Here is a 15342-nt window from a genome sequence, read left to right on the forward strand (position 1 = left end):
TATCAGATACTCACTTACAAGGGTGTCCATTGTGTTGAATTTCAACACGTTTTCTCTTGCTGTGCAGGCCACTTTCAACAGCTGCTCTTCAGCTTCTGGTTAACATGCTTTCAAAGTGAACGCGTTCTGATTCAGACTAAGGAGTTGGCTTTTTTATGAGCCACAGTGTTGTCTATGTTCTGTTGTTAAAAACTGAATTTTATGGCCCCTTTATGGCAGGTGCAGGGTATCAGGTAAATTACTTCCTTTTTCTGAGCCCTGTGCTGTGCAAGGAAGTAATCTTTTTGGTAAGGTTTTATGTTTGATCTGACTTCCATTTAAGTTAGTGGCAAGAATTGGGTTCTTGACAAGTCTTTCCCACGTGGCAAAATAGCTGGATAAAAAGATGATCCATTAATTCCCTTTCTGCTGCATTATTGATATCATCCTATGCTGACTTTCTCTAACCCCGCAAAGCTCAATTTGGATTCATGTTTGAGGGTAAACTTCAGAGTATGACACCCGGAACTGTAGGCTGAACCGATGCTGAGGCACTGCGAGCAGAGTCGTCGTGTTGCGGGGGTGACTGCAGGCATCCTTCCTTGGGCACACAGGGTCATGCGGTCCAGAAGCAGAGGTGCTGGCTTGCCCACCACAGCAGGCTGGTAGCACCCGGGCACAGCCCGGCCACCTGGAGGGGCCTCCAGCTGCTGCTGTAGCTTCTCAGCTGCGATGGTTGGTGGGCAGTGGTGTACTGGTGTGACACCCGGGCATCTCATCTGGGGCATCACCTCCCTCCTTTATGGCAGCGGGCAATGCCCAGCAGTGAGGAGGTAGAATGGTCTCAGCAGCCACTTCGAGAAACACTTCAGCTTGGAACTCATCCAGGGGTAGAAAGATTGACAAGATCGTGAACGCAAATCTAAGCGTTGAAAGTAATAGCTTCTAAGAGCTCCAGCTTGTATATAGTATGCTGTTTACACAGTCTCTGGTGAAGAATAAAAATGTAACATGAGAACTAGCTCCATATCTTGTTATTCCAGGTCAGTGTCTCAGGGGAAGTTACTGAAGAAGATGCAGGCATGCTGAAGACTTTAGAAAAGTGAGCCATGCGTCCTTCTGAAAGCTGAAAAGTAGCCCTCTGGTAGGGTCATGAACCTAAGACAAGTCTTTGTGTCCGTACTGATGTTTGGAGTAGCTGGTCTACTCCTCTTCATGTATCTGCAAGCTTGGATTGAAGAACAACATACAGGTACAGTAGCTTTTCTTTCTTTTTTTTTTAAATCTAATTGCATCCATTACTTAAAAGATGATTGTGAAGTCCAAATATATATGAACAGCTGGGGGGAGTCCCCCCATTTGGCAGTAGAATGGCATTGAAAACAGACTTGTTCTAAATGATACACTTCATATAAGCATTAAGAAATTTCTTGAGTCACATGAAAAGATGTCCCCAGCTACCTAATTGCATTGTATCAACCTCATTTGCAAAATCAAGTTTTGCAAAAGCATATTGTGCATGCGTGAAGCCAAGCAAGTCCAGTTTAGAAATAATTCTGTATGCTGATTTTCTCTGGGTTTTGTACATCTTACTTTGTGTGGCAGAGCAATTTTCGGAGAATTACTGCTATGTCTTGTAGACAAAAGTGGGTTCTGAGCAACAATGGTCATGTGGATTTATCCTATCCTGGTTTTTTTGCTTGAGACAGAGTTAGATACTGGATTTAAAGCCTTTTTTTGGATATAGCATCAGAGCGATACTGCAACTTTGGGTAAATCTGTGTTAGCATTGACTCAGGATTACACTTCTGAGTTGAATTTCTGCTACTCCCCATTCACCATATTTCAGTTTGCACCACAGGTTGATCTAGATTCCTCTTTGGATGAAACTAAAACAGACTATTCACCTCAACCTCTAGTGGATGCTGAGTTCATAGGACAGTCTAGAGCTAGTCTGAGGTAAACCCCCTTGGAAATGCGTATAGGGTGGATGTCACTAAGGTCCTTAACGCCCGCTGTTTTGCTCTGCAGATCCACTTCTGTTGTGCCATGTTACTTGATAGCATATCCTTGATTTTAGTTGTATACCTGTTTTGTTTTGGGGTTTAGGGGTTTTTTTTTGGTTAGTTGGTTGTTTAGGTTTTTTCCCCCATTAACGATACAGAATGTTCCGAACTTGTTAAGTCCTGACTTTTATGTCCTCTTGTCTCTATTGCTCAGCTTCCATTTCCTCTGTAAAACTCTTACTTTATAGTATGCTGATACCATTGTGGAGAAATACATCTGTAAAACCACATTAGTCTTCTGGCTTTATTGATCTGTGCTTTTATTCTGTATGAGCTCCTAGGCTCCGGTATGTTTTAGAGAGCAGTGGTGAGGGTGGAATCTAGTGCTTCATTCCTGCAATTGTTTGACAATGACCTTGAGGTTTTTTCAACTAAGTGCGATGATCGCAACATTAATTTTGGCTTGTTAATGTTTCTGGGCTGGTCCAAGGTATTTACAAGCTTGTATTAACAAAACTGTTGAAAGAGGTAGTACAGACTCCCTTCGGAAAGGCTTCCTTGTAATCAGCTGTTGACACAAGGGTGCTGGCAGAAACAGCGGGTGCTGCAGGGGTTGGGGGGGGAGTCTTCCTTGAAGATCTCTACTGTTGTCAGGGCAGATATCCTTGCTTTCAAGGTAGTTCAGGAATGTAGATGATGACTGTAGATTATTGATTTATTTACTTGCTGACATTCTTCACATTCCTTGCGTCTTTTCTTGTGCTGTAATTAACCTTTCTTTCCTTGCAGTGCTCCTTGTTGCTATTTCTCACTGTGTTTTTTCCACTCCTTTCTTTTGTCTGTACCTATCTACCATTAAAAAGAAACAGGAAAAATATAATAAAGGGGGAATTAGAACATACTGTGTTCTTTTGGGCAACCAAATGCTTTCTTTGGGGTTTTCTTTGATGTATTGCCATAATCTTCTTCAGGAGAGAGGCTTCTCCTTGTACACATAAGGCATTTCCATGTGAAAACATTTCCGTAATAAGATGGAAACTATTGGAGAATAACAGAATGGTTAGTGAGCTTAAACTGTGACCACAGTTTTGAGTGCCCTTTTATCTCACTGGACTGCTCTGTGACAGCACTTCAAGATCCAAAAAAATGAATTTTGGTACTCTCTACAGTCGCTAGGTCATACATGTTGGAAAGAGCATGGCAAAAAATCGCTCTTTGGTGTCTGCTCTTGCCTTTTCTTCCAATTTAACATGTAGAGAGCCATTCTTTTTTATTTCAAACACCTGTATCTCCTCTAAACCTTCTGCAGCTAAATTCTCTAATGTTCTCCCCTGTATGCTGCTTAAGAGTCGACATGAAATAAAACATATTTGCATATTCACAATATACATCAGTTTTGCACTTTTTTTCCCCCCTCTTCTGCTGTGTTTTTCATATTGCCATGTGTTGTGTACTGTTGCTTTTTTGGGGATGAGCTGTGTCTGGAGAATCCCAAACTGACAAGTATCTGTACAAGGATTTTATGTGCTCTTTTAATCATATCACTAGTAGCACAGCTGTAAGACAGCTAGTTTTTAATCTGCAAGTGGCTGAGCATGTGATTTGACGTTCTATTAAGAAATGGAAAGTGTGCCTCATGCTTCTCAACTGCCGTGCTATGAGCCTGTAGAGACAAGTGTTTGTTGTAGGCAGAACTATTTTTATCTTCCACGATGACCTGCTCAAGACCTATTTGTGTTTTCATCCTTCAGCAACCAAATACAAAGTTGGATGTGTTTTGAGTTTAGGGAAGTATCTGTTTTGCACCAGTGATGTGCTGCTGCTTACCATGTCATTTCTCTGAATATCTGACTTGGAGCATTTGTAAATCACAATCACTGGAAGAGGTAGTACATTTTACTTGATTGGTGTTTGCAATGTTCATACTTATTTCTCAGGCTCTCCTAGCTGTGGTGTGAATAATTTCCAATCAGATGTAGATTTTGTGGGGAATAGGAAAATTTTATGGTAATTAACAATTTCCTTATTAGTGTTTGTCCTACTATAGTAAAGTCAGACTATTTGCTTTCACACTTGCCACCTTTCCTCTTTCTAGCTGTTCATGATTTTTCACACTAGACTTATTGCCGCTTTTCTTTCATAGTTTGACTTCTTTTTCTCTTTGGCTCTCTTCTTTCTACTTGCTCTTTACATCTCTGAGATCTCAACTGTGATTTGATTCCCCTGTTTGTCTTATTTTCCTCTAGACCTGATCTTATCTATGCGTATTTTTTTTCTGATTTACTTTTGCAAGCTTCCCTCATCACTCAAATTTATCCAGTCCAGGAACACCTTCCCTAATCTTTCATCCTATCTGCTACTTCAGATGCACCCACCAGCTCAGCAGCTGGATGCATGTCTCAGCGCAGCCATGTCTTCTGCTCCCTCCCACTGTGCTTGGACTCTTCAGGTTACTTCTCGTCACATTCATCATCCCTATACCTTAAAAAAGAGAAAATCTTTCATTTAGCAATGTCTAAGAAACAGCTGCTAGCTACATAGTGATCCTCTAATGGCTTTTCAGAGACATTAGCAGCCTGAGAGAACAGGTGAGTTTCTTGGTTTGACTCTATGCATGGAGCGTATAAAGACAGGATGATATATCCTTACTTAGATGTAGCAGAGCCCTTCCGTCAGGTGTCTTCAGTTCACCTCAGTGGAGTAGTGGGGAACAGAGTTGTCAAGAACAGTGTAACATGAGTGTCAACACATGCAGACTTTATCTGGCTGAAAACTTCATTGACCTCAACATTGATAATGTAATACATATGGAGCACTTAAAGTTCTCCATATATAAATAAATTCATATACATAAATGAAGCTTGATGTGAATTCAACTAAATCCTACAGCTTTACTTGACAGTTCTCCATACAGTCTTGAATTCTTCAGTGAAGGCATCAAATATTGCGGCACTGATTAAAAAGGAATTACTATTTATTACATGCTTAGTAATTTCCAGCACTGTTAATCTTATATAGGGGAAACAAACTGCTGGGTCTTGTGAAGCTGCTGTTGAGTTTTATACCATGAATCACCTGAATTAGGGGGTGCGGGGTGCAAAGGACACTTGCATTTTAATCCGTCTATGTTATAGATGTGAACCGGAGTTTTAGCGGTTCTGATTTTGTACTTTAAAACTCTTCTTTTGGGGGGTGGGGGGGAGGGGCTGATAAGATTTAGTGTGACTGATTATGACAAAATAATCTGAGAATGTCTTTGTGAATAGATCTGTATGCTGGGCTTGTGTGGGGTTTTGTTGTCGGTTTTGGAGTGGTTTTTTTCTCCTCTTAAAGTCTTTTTTTTGTGAAGTATGCCTAGTAAATTCATGATTATGAAGGGACTAGTTCAGTGTTTCATGGGGTGCAGTATAACCACTAGTTAATGTGAAGAAGGCTGCACTGCCTCTGTCCTCCCATAGATTTCTGGTTCCTGAGGGTAGGAAAGTCTGCCTCTTCTCTTTCTCAGCAGCTTTGTATCTCACCTTAAGGATACTGGGGGTTTTCTGCATGCTTTCTCCTCCCTTTGCGGGGCACCAGTTTTGTAGTAGCCTGTGGGTGCCCAGGCATCCTTCTACAGCCTGTGAGCCTTCCTGCAGTTTTGTAGTTTCATCATACAGTTTGTCCCCATTCCTCAAGCCACAGCTCTTGTTTTTGTGACTAATCAGAATAAAAATTCAGATGAAAATCCCATTTTAAGAAGAGTTTGAAATTCCATGAACTGTCATGAGCTTTCTCAATTTAGTCTGCTATTGCTGTAGCTATCCAGGCTGTATCCATGCTACTCAGCATAAGCAGGTGGGCTTTTTTCGCTGCTTTGCCAGACTTGGTAATCCAAGGGGATCTTTTGGGTCCCTTGGTAACCTGGTGAGGTATTTTGAGACCATGGAGCCTTCTTCCTTAACTTGACGCTCTAGCAAATGAATGTGTGCATACACACGGTTAATATTTTATCTTTGCTGTTTGTGTGGGTTGATTTATTTTTTTTTTAATTAAACCTTGCCTAAATAGAGCAACATTCATGTGGCTTAAAGGACAGTTCACATGCGATGAATCACAAGGCAACTGTTTACACAGAAGTCATAGTTTTGCCAGACAGGCTTCATTAAATACAATAAACTAATATATTTGTATAAACCAGGTTTGTAAATAAAGGAGAAAAGGGCACTGCTCAATAACGGTTATTAATCATGAATAATTTAGTTCTTCTAGTAACCTTGAAATATTTCTGTTGCAGAAGTCTTGGGTAGCTTATGGGAGTCTTGTGAATTTGGCTGGAGAATGCCATTGGTATAGCAAAGCGAATTTTCCTGGTTTACAATGCCCAGCTATTAATGTTGGGCTGTTCTAATGAGGCTGGGTGTGTTCAGGATTTACCTTTCTGGTCAGAATATGCTGTTTTCTCTGTGTAAAGTGTTTTTGTGTCTTTTTTTTTGTTTTGTTTTAAATCTGCCTTGTTACTGGCTTGAAGTACAAAAGAAAGAGGATTTAATAGGATCAGTAAATGCTGCTTGGTGAGCAGTTATAAAGTTGTTGAAGTCCCAGAAATACTACAAGATTTTATTAGGTGAATTTTACCATATAAAATAAAATGGGTTTGCCGCCGCCCCCCCCCCCTCCCCCCCCCCCCCCTTTTTAAGCAGATGCAAGATGTAGGGAGAGAACAGTTGTCTTTGCACAAAAAATTCTATTAAGAAACAGGTAGAGACTGATACTTGGTCAAACCATAATGATCTAAAAACACAAGTAAAAGCTAAATATAAGAAACTATGGTTTTCAGAGTTAGGGATTGTAGAGTCTCCACCTAACTTCAGCAGTCACCAAAACCAGAAGCTTTAAGAAAAAGAAGTTAAGATTTTATATTGCAGCACATAACATTCAAGACAGTATTTATCTGTTTGAGGAGGTTCTTCCTAGGTCTGGATGTGTAGCAGCCCTCAATCTTGCATCTCACTCATTTTACTTTTATCATTCCTACAGCTAAATTGCATCTAATTTTAGAAATCCTTCTTTCTTAAAAGAAATTCCTGCCATGCTGTTTTCTTGAGGGTAATATGGAATAGCGTTTCTGAGTTGGTGATATGTTTTAATCCTTTGGTATTTAGCTTCCATGTACCAGTGGTATGAAAGAAACTAAATGAGAGAAGGTTTTTGGGGCTCCTCTCAGCTGTATATTCAATAACATGTTTGAGCAGAAGCTGATGACACTTCGTTTATTGTGTATAAACTTTTAACAACCCACCCAACCTTGTTCATATCTAGATGACAAAGGTCTACTTCTAGAAAGCTGTAGCACATATCTTAATTGTACCGAGGACACCTGAACACACTCTTGCCTATTTTCAAACAGGACTTTCAAAAGAGGCCGCTGTAACTTTCTTACAGATATAGGTACGTAACTGAACTCACTTCAGAATTTGTATTGAAGCTACTGCTGGAGGGCTTTTTGGCTTGATACTGGAACACTTACGAAGTGGCGTGTCCTCTGTCCTAGGAAGGCTGAGTGTCAGTCACACTGTCGTCAAAATGCTCTTTTGAATTGGATACAAAACATGCATAGGTAGTCTTCACACTGTTTTGCAGTTATTTGGATCCGTGGAGCAGAACATCTAGATGACATTTGTAAGTGTGATTTTTACATGGAGCCCTTAGCAATCATTCTTTCTGTTAAGTAGCTATACTTTTTTTTCATGAGGTATGAGTTATTCAACTTTTGTATAATTTTCTAACAGATGCGCTGTCATTGAGTTAAGCGGTCAGTTTTCAGTTATTGTCCATCATTGTTGATGCTTTTAATAACTTTCAGTTCATAGCACCTCTTCAGTTCCAGAAAGCCCTTTCCTTAAAAGCTGATCATTCAGGCAATGAAGCCCTGCAGTCTTGTCTCTTCAGTGCACTGATTGTGTGATGCAGTACCATTTAAGACATACAGATAGCCTTACAAAGCAAGAAGGCTGGAGAGGTAATTTTTACCTGGCAGGTCATCATTTAGAAGTAATGCTAGAAAAACTTTGAGATAAAAGTTTCTCTGTTGCTGACTTACTCTGTTTTTCTGAAGTGTACTGCACGCTTTCAGAATAGCAAGCGGTTGCTGCTGGAGTACGTTTAAGGCTGCCTACCTCTGTGTCTGATGTTGAACTGCTTTGATATGTCACTTGATTACAAACAGCCCTGTTAGAGCATGTGATGTGGTTTCTGCAAAATTCCAAGGGAAACCTTTGGTTTCTTACTAGAATTAAATTAGAAATTCTGGTATTTGTTTTTAATGTGTGTATTATACATATATGTACACATGTATGTTTACTTTTGGTATCCTCTTTATTTCCCTTCTTTGTGTAGGAGTAGGGACTGCTGGTAGGAGAAATATTTTAGACAGAAACCTATCTTCTCACCACAGTCAGATATTTGGATACATGGCGATCAGTTTATATGGAAGAATTGTTTCGGTGTTCAGTCTCAAGAGCCTTTGTTTCTGCCTTTTTTTGCTTCCATTTTAGTCATTTTGTGTTACTGTAAACAGGTTATTTCTATAAATTAGGGATATTTCTTGATCATCTTGCAACATCTGTGAAATAAACATTTAAAGATCAGGAGGCTGACAGGTTACAAGTAATGGGAGCCATTTCAGTGTACAGGAATTAATGTCCCTTGATCACGTTTATGATTTAGCTGAAAAAAACGTGATGTATGTCTTGGAGAAAAAGGTTCAAGGAAGAACATTAACTTTTTGTTTTAAACATGGAAAAACTGGTTTTATTTTTGGTTCTTTTTTATTTTTAAAGGTAATCATTATTGCATGGCAGCATGGAGATGGGCTATGCTTTCAAGTTTGGGTCCCTGCTGCCTCAGACAACTGTCTCACTTTTTGTATTTGTTATATTTATGTTAATGGCATATTCAAAGAAAAAGAATGTTTCTACATTTTTACAGTATTTCTGTGGAAGGCATTTCATAACTGTCAGTTTGAAACTGGGAAGGTTTATGTCACATCAGCATATAGTGTTTTACTTCCCAGCTTTTCCAACCTTGAGCTTTGTGGCTATATCTCTGGGAGTGAATGTTACTGTCTTCAGTCACAAAGGAGAGTTAGTTGGGTACTATCAAATGCTATGTTTAAACAGACAAAAAAACCCCACCAAAATCCCCTCCAAAGTTTGTTCATTACTATCTAAAGTCAGGGTCAATGACCAAATCAGCTTAAAGGCTCTTCTTTTTGTAAAACTGTAAATATTTATTATTCAAGAAAACTGCAAAATACGCTGTATTTTAAGCATTGTCCTGTGTATACATGAAACTGGTCACGGGTGTGTGTGAACCTCACTTGATGTAAAGTGATGGGGAATAAAATATCACACACATCCATTTGGTTTGGATTTTGATTGGTTTGACCTTGATTTAGTGAAGATGTGCAGCAGCGTCCTGTACTGCCTGGAAAGCCTTAGCTGGCAGCAAGTGGCAACAGTATTTTGCAGCCTAGAAAATATTATCATCTTCTGCAGTGGTTCTTTAGGAACTCCCACTCCAACTCATCTCCAGCAAAAATGGTTGTTTCCTTACCGCATTGAGAGCCTCCCCATGGTAACAACATCCAAGACTATTGCTGACCTCTGTTAAACCTGTGTGATACCTGCTAGCAAATATAGTTTGTCCCTCACAGCTTTGTTTCAAATGATTTTGTTTATATTGACCTTGCAGCTTTCTATCACATGATCCTGGCAGGAATTCACGGTGCATAGCTCTAGTAAAATCAGGCTGAATAGGCATGGTTTTTGTCTCTTAATCCTCCAGCTTCCTATGAGCTACACTTAGCACCATCTGCAAGGGACGATGACATGAGTTATCAAAATATCTGAGGAATGATAGAAATATTCCTTGTTTTTTTGAGGTGACTAAGGATGCTAAGCAAAGAAGATTCAAGACTTCACATCACATATTTAATAATCATTTTCCTGTTTACAGTTCTGTAATATTCTAATAAAAAAAGCAGGACATTGTCAAAGCTAGCCCTTTCCAAACTAACAGTAGAGGAAGGGCATGTAGAGACAGTTGACTTAAACTTACTTATTCACTCTTTGTTTGTTTGTTTGGGTTTGTTTTTTTTTTTGGCTCAGGGATGCTGCAGCTCAGAAGCTCCTGGAATGGCAGGGGTGGGTGTGGAATTTGGATAATGAGGTGGAACCAAGAACTGTTAAGACTGCCCTTGCTATCTCTTGTGAGACCCAGGGGAGTGGAGACTCACCTGGCTAACACAGGGTGCAGATAAGGAGGGGGCCCTGTGGAAGCAGGACAGCCCTGCTTGTGGTCAGCAAAGATAGCAAGATAACAGGAACCTGCGTGGTTCTTTGTTTCTTTCAAAGGCTTTGTGTCTAAAGATCAGCAGCCTAAGGTTAAGAATAATCAGAATCACTATTAAATTTCACTGTGAGCAAACGCCAGGTGAAAGAAGAGGTGTTAATTGATTTTATATTTAATGTGATTGGAATGGAGCAGGTCATTTCAGTACCAAGTACAATCTAGCAATAGAAGAACTTGGCCCAGCTGTACGTATGTGTGTAAGGGCGTAGATGGAGGAAGACGCTTTTAAAGGTTTGTAATACTTTCTGCTACAAATATATTATAATCTAGGCTTAATACAAGCATGTACTTAGAAACAGCTCAAGTGAACTTGAGGTTATTTAGAGTCATCCAGTTGTGCCCTAGGTATGTGTGTATTGCCTCTTGGTAGATTATTTGCAGGAGAAAAGAGGGTTTGGGGATTGTTGGTTTTGATTATGATCAGCTAGGGAGATGTGGTGCATGAGTTCTATTAGCTGCAGCTGGAAGCACTCAGTTGTATCAAATAGAAACAGGAAAATATCAGTGCCTGATGCTTCACCATTCATCCAAAAAATAGCTCTGTTAAGGAAGGAAAATATGCCTAATAGGAAATAATAAATGTAGTAAACATTGTGTACAAAGGCAGTTTTCTCTCTGACTTTTGATCATACTTGATATTCTTGCCTAAACTTTTAAAAAGAACAGACAGACCCCAGGAAGAGAATGAAACACAGTCATTCCTGAATTCTTCTTTTTGTTACCAAAACCTCATAGTTTTTCTTTTGTTCAGAGGTGTATGCCATGAGAGGTTACTTTGACTTTGCATAATCATACTGTGTTTTCGGAGAATGGTATAGATGGGAGATAACATTATGTTTAAAAAGTATGTTCCTGCTCTCATGCAGCTGTTGATGGTTCCCAAACACACGTCTGTGCAAGCCTTAATGTGAACAAGGGTCTTGCTTTTGTGGGTTAGGATGGGGGCCATGGATCTCCAGTGAAGAGACCCACTTGCTGTGATGTGCAAACTGTGTTCTCTGCATAGCTGTGAGCTGCGGCATGATTCCCACCATTCTCGTTTGCTCGGGAAGCGGTCTGCTGTGGCCGCTCTTGGCAGCGTTTCAGTGGGAATGAAAATAGTGGTGTGTGTGCTATGCAAACTTTGTGGGAGGGTCAGCTACTCCACTGGAAGGGGCACAACGTCAGGTCCATGTTCTTGAGGGACACAAACAGTGACACTGCCAAAAAGCTGTTATTGATGGGCATTGGCAGGGCAAAGGCCACCAGCTTTGGCTTTTGTAGAGGGCTTTGGAGACAACAGTGGAGTAAGAAAAGCTGTAGCCCTGTTGTTAAAGGATGGCTACTGGTTGATGGAAGCTTTTGGTTTCTTCCAAATATCCTTAAACCCTGTTATTTTTCAAATTTATTCTTCCTGACTTTGGAGACAGTGGCAGTTGGAGAGGCTTTAGTTAGCAAAAGCTTAATAAAGCTGGGTCAATAGAATTTCGCTTTTTTCTCCGCTAATCTATACAAAATTATTTCTTTACTCCTGGAAAAACATTTAGTGGCCAAATAATGCAGTAGAATCTGTGTTGCAATAGTGTTATTGTATTAAAAAAAAAGCATACTACAGTATATTAAAGTATTACAGTACACTTTTTAAGGGAAGCATGACAAGATAAATGAAGAAAACATATGTAGATGGATTAATTTTATTTTTGTTTTTCCTTGTTTCTGGCTCTTTCTTGCTATCATTAAAGATTGATTAATGCACAGTATGCCTTGTCCACTACTGTTAACTAATGAGTTACAGTCTGTTGACATGGGTCATGACACTTGAATTGTGTGTAAAATGCAGCCTGTTACTTTAAACATGTTATGTACATAATTAAGTGTCATTGCTTTAAGATGATTCTGCAATTGTGGTCAAGAATTATGGTACACTTTACAGAAAGTTCTGCTGCTCTGTTCTTGATGTAGGGCCAAAGAATCTAGACTTTTCATGAACTTTGTCTTGATTTATAAGCTTTAATTATTAATGCAATAATAAAGTCCATTTGATATGAATAGATTCCTAATCACTAAAGAAATTACTTGTAGGAGCAAAATCATTAGAATGAGAGTTGACTGACTGGCCTCTGGTTAAATGATATCCAATGAAGCAACAAAATGTAAAACAAATGCATTTTTACAAGAATCCTTTGATTTTTCTTCTTTGTGTGTTTGATCTTAGGTAAAAGATTTGCTATTGCAGTCTTGGCACTGGTGGCAGAGAAGGAGATGATAAACAACTCTCAAAAAACCCCTGGTTTTGCCCCTGACTTTCAAATTAGTTTCATTGGGTTGGTGGGCAACACAAAGTATATGTAAAATATAAGAAGCAATATGGACATGATTATTGCACTCCTTGGATTTTTTTTTTTTAATTTGCTTTATCCTCTTACAGATGGCAAAATTAATTTCACCCTACTTCTGCTACAATTTTTCACTTCAGTGTGAAGATCTTGAAGATGAATAGGCAGATGAGACTGGGCTTATGTAGGCTGAGGTAGTTGCCGTGAGATATAAATACTTCATGATTTATTTAACCTTTGAGCAGAAATTCTTTTCTGGCAGAATTAATCTGCAAATAGCTGAGGTGTGCTACCTCATAAGTTATGACTGATCATGCACTATAATGAAACTCTATTGGCATCAGGTTTAGAACTGATATACATATAAATATAACCCAGATAAAACTGCCAGATGCTGTGCCTGACAGGTGGGTTCAAAATATTCTAGGCAAGTAGTCAGCCTTGCCTCCCCAACTACCAAAATATGCATACTGTATGGCTGGCATTAATATGCTGTAAATAAAACATAGTTGAACGACAGTTGGGAGTCAATTTAAGCAAAGACTATTCTGTGATGACCAATGTCACACTACAAATAAATAATCCACTTTCTTGAAAGCTAGAGGTTAATCTTGGTATTTTAAATGGGCTAATCCACATGGACTAGTATCTGCTTAAGGGAATCACATTAATTACTTGGGAGGTCATCTGTTTATTTTGCAAATCGTTGCTATCGTTGTGGCATTCATTTGTGCCTGAAGACTAGGTATTTCCTCTGGGTCAGAAGAATGCCAGAATATCTAACTCCAGAGCTGGTATCAGAGCACCTTTTTAGTTTTGTCCCCCCCTACAAGGGCCAAAGATCGAAGAAAGGATCAAAAAGTTCAGTCTGTTCAATAATGTGTTTCTTAAAGTTGACACATTCACTAACAAATGTGTTTTGTTACTGTTTACCACCTGAGGTAAACCGTAGAAAAATGAGAAAGATTCCAAAAATGACAGAGAAAAGTGAATGGTTTCTTCCTCCTTGATGATAGGAAAGGCGGGTAAGCCAGATTAGTACAGCTGTTTAATTCTAATTTCTGTTATGATTTCTGTTATGAGAAATGTGCTAAACTTACTTTATACTATTACATATTTATTGTACATGTTGATGTTTTTCATCATTACATATTACTTTGGTCCAACTACTTCTTGGCAGTTCCTATCACTAAAATATTTTTTGCTTTTGACTGTGCTGCTTCTCACACATCAATCATTAGTTAAATGCTCGATCATTAAATCATATTCCAGCGACGCTGTTAAAAGAAATCTGTCATCACACAGTAAGCCATTTTGAAGGGTGGGAAATGCAGAATTGATATGGCAGGTGCATTATGACTAAGCTGGCCAAAACTGTGTTTTTGCCTTGAGAAAACTTCTGATATTTCAGGTTTTTCCAGAACTCCAGTTCCCACTGCTATTTCTTTTCGTGCCCTCCAAATATCTGGAAGAAGCTAATGCAGCTGCAGTTTGCAAAGGCTTACGATGGTGAATGTATAGGTCTATCATCTTTTTTTTATGGTGAAAAGTAAAAATACCTTCCTCATGTTAAGATCACCCTGTGCCAAAAAGGTCTATGCTTCAGAAAATGATGATGCTTGTACTGATCATACAAGTGATCAGTAGAATTAACAAGGAGTTTTTTTGTGCGAGGAACACTGAAGTTTGACCAATTGAAAGTACTTAAGTATCTGTTCCTGCAAAGTCCCTAGCCTTCTTTCTAAATATTCTTTCTCTTTGGCTTTTGTTGTTTTCCTCTGATGTAATAATATACTTGTGCAGCAAGTATTTGTGCCATAGAGGTAATGTTTCAGGTAGTTATATTGCTACAGACAGTCACATTTTGTTCTTAAATAAATAGCAATAAAACTGAGCAAATAAATATATTTGCATTTCATGTAATGCCAAATACTTTATCATCAGAAATGTTTGCTTGAAACTGCACCTATCTAGGAATGTTTTCCAGCTACTAATAAAATATTTGTTGTGGGGGAAGGAGGCCTAATCTGATGTCTAAACATCTAACGGAAAGTAGCAGTAAGCATTTGTATGTGGAGGCATTCCCTTGTAATGGTGCTGTGAGCTGGGGAAAGAGAAATGATGGCAGGGAGGGAAGGCAGAGCCTGAAAGGGAGGTAAAATAGGTTTGGTGGTCTGATCTTGGGGAAAAAATGCCTGGGACAGACAAACTAGGTGGGTCCAACTAAAGCAAAAAGCCCAAGTCAGACTCCTATGAGTTTTCTCCTCTGAACAGGAGAGTTTGATCAAGTGGTTCATAAATAGTCTTTTAAATGAGGAATGTTTATAGGACGTCATGAATTAGTCTTAAAATACTGGACTGCCATGAATACCAGTGAGGGGAAGCATTCAGGCTGCTACAAACCTGAAAGCTGTAAATTTCAAAGAGGGATGCTACTTGATCTAAGCAGAGGTTAGTGTGGTAGCGAGGTGATCATCCTCTGCCATGTATCTCAAGCAGACTTAAGAAGCCAGTTTTCTTTGGCAGAGCTGAAGAAGAACTAAACCAGCTCTGCAACAGTGCCTAGAATAGACTATGTAAAAATAAGGTAAGCTAATAATAATAATTCAGAGAATTTTCTTTGCCCTTTGTGATTTATTGTTTAGAGGCTT

General features: G+C 39.2%; 1 protein-coding gene across 1 annotated transcript in view; it reads left to right on the forward strand.

Annotated features, from left to right (window-relative positions):
• Window positions 1-1131: 1131 nt before the first annotated feature.
• Window positions 1132-15342, forward strand: part of CHST9 (carbohydrate sulfotransferase 9) — an 83787-nt gene continuing 69576 nt past the window's right edge. The window contains exon 1 of the mRNA XM_059815740.1: window positions 1132-1231. Coding sequence (XP_059671723.1) covers window positions 1132-1231 — 100 coding nt within the window. The remainder of the gene's footprint in view (window positions 1232-15342) is intronic.

The sequence above is a fragment of the Gavia stellata genome, chromosome 3 (assembly GCF_030936135.1).
Source record: "Gavia stellata isolate bGavSte3 chromosome 3, bGavSte3.hap2, whole genome shotgun sequence".
Taxonomy (NCBI): domain Eukaryota; kingdom Metazoa; phylum Chordata; class Aves; order Gaviiformes; family Gaviidae; genus Gavia; species Gavia stellata.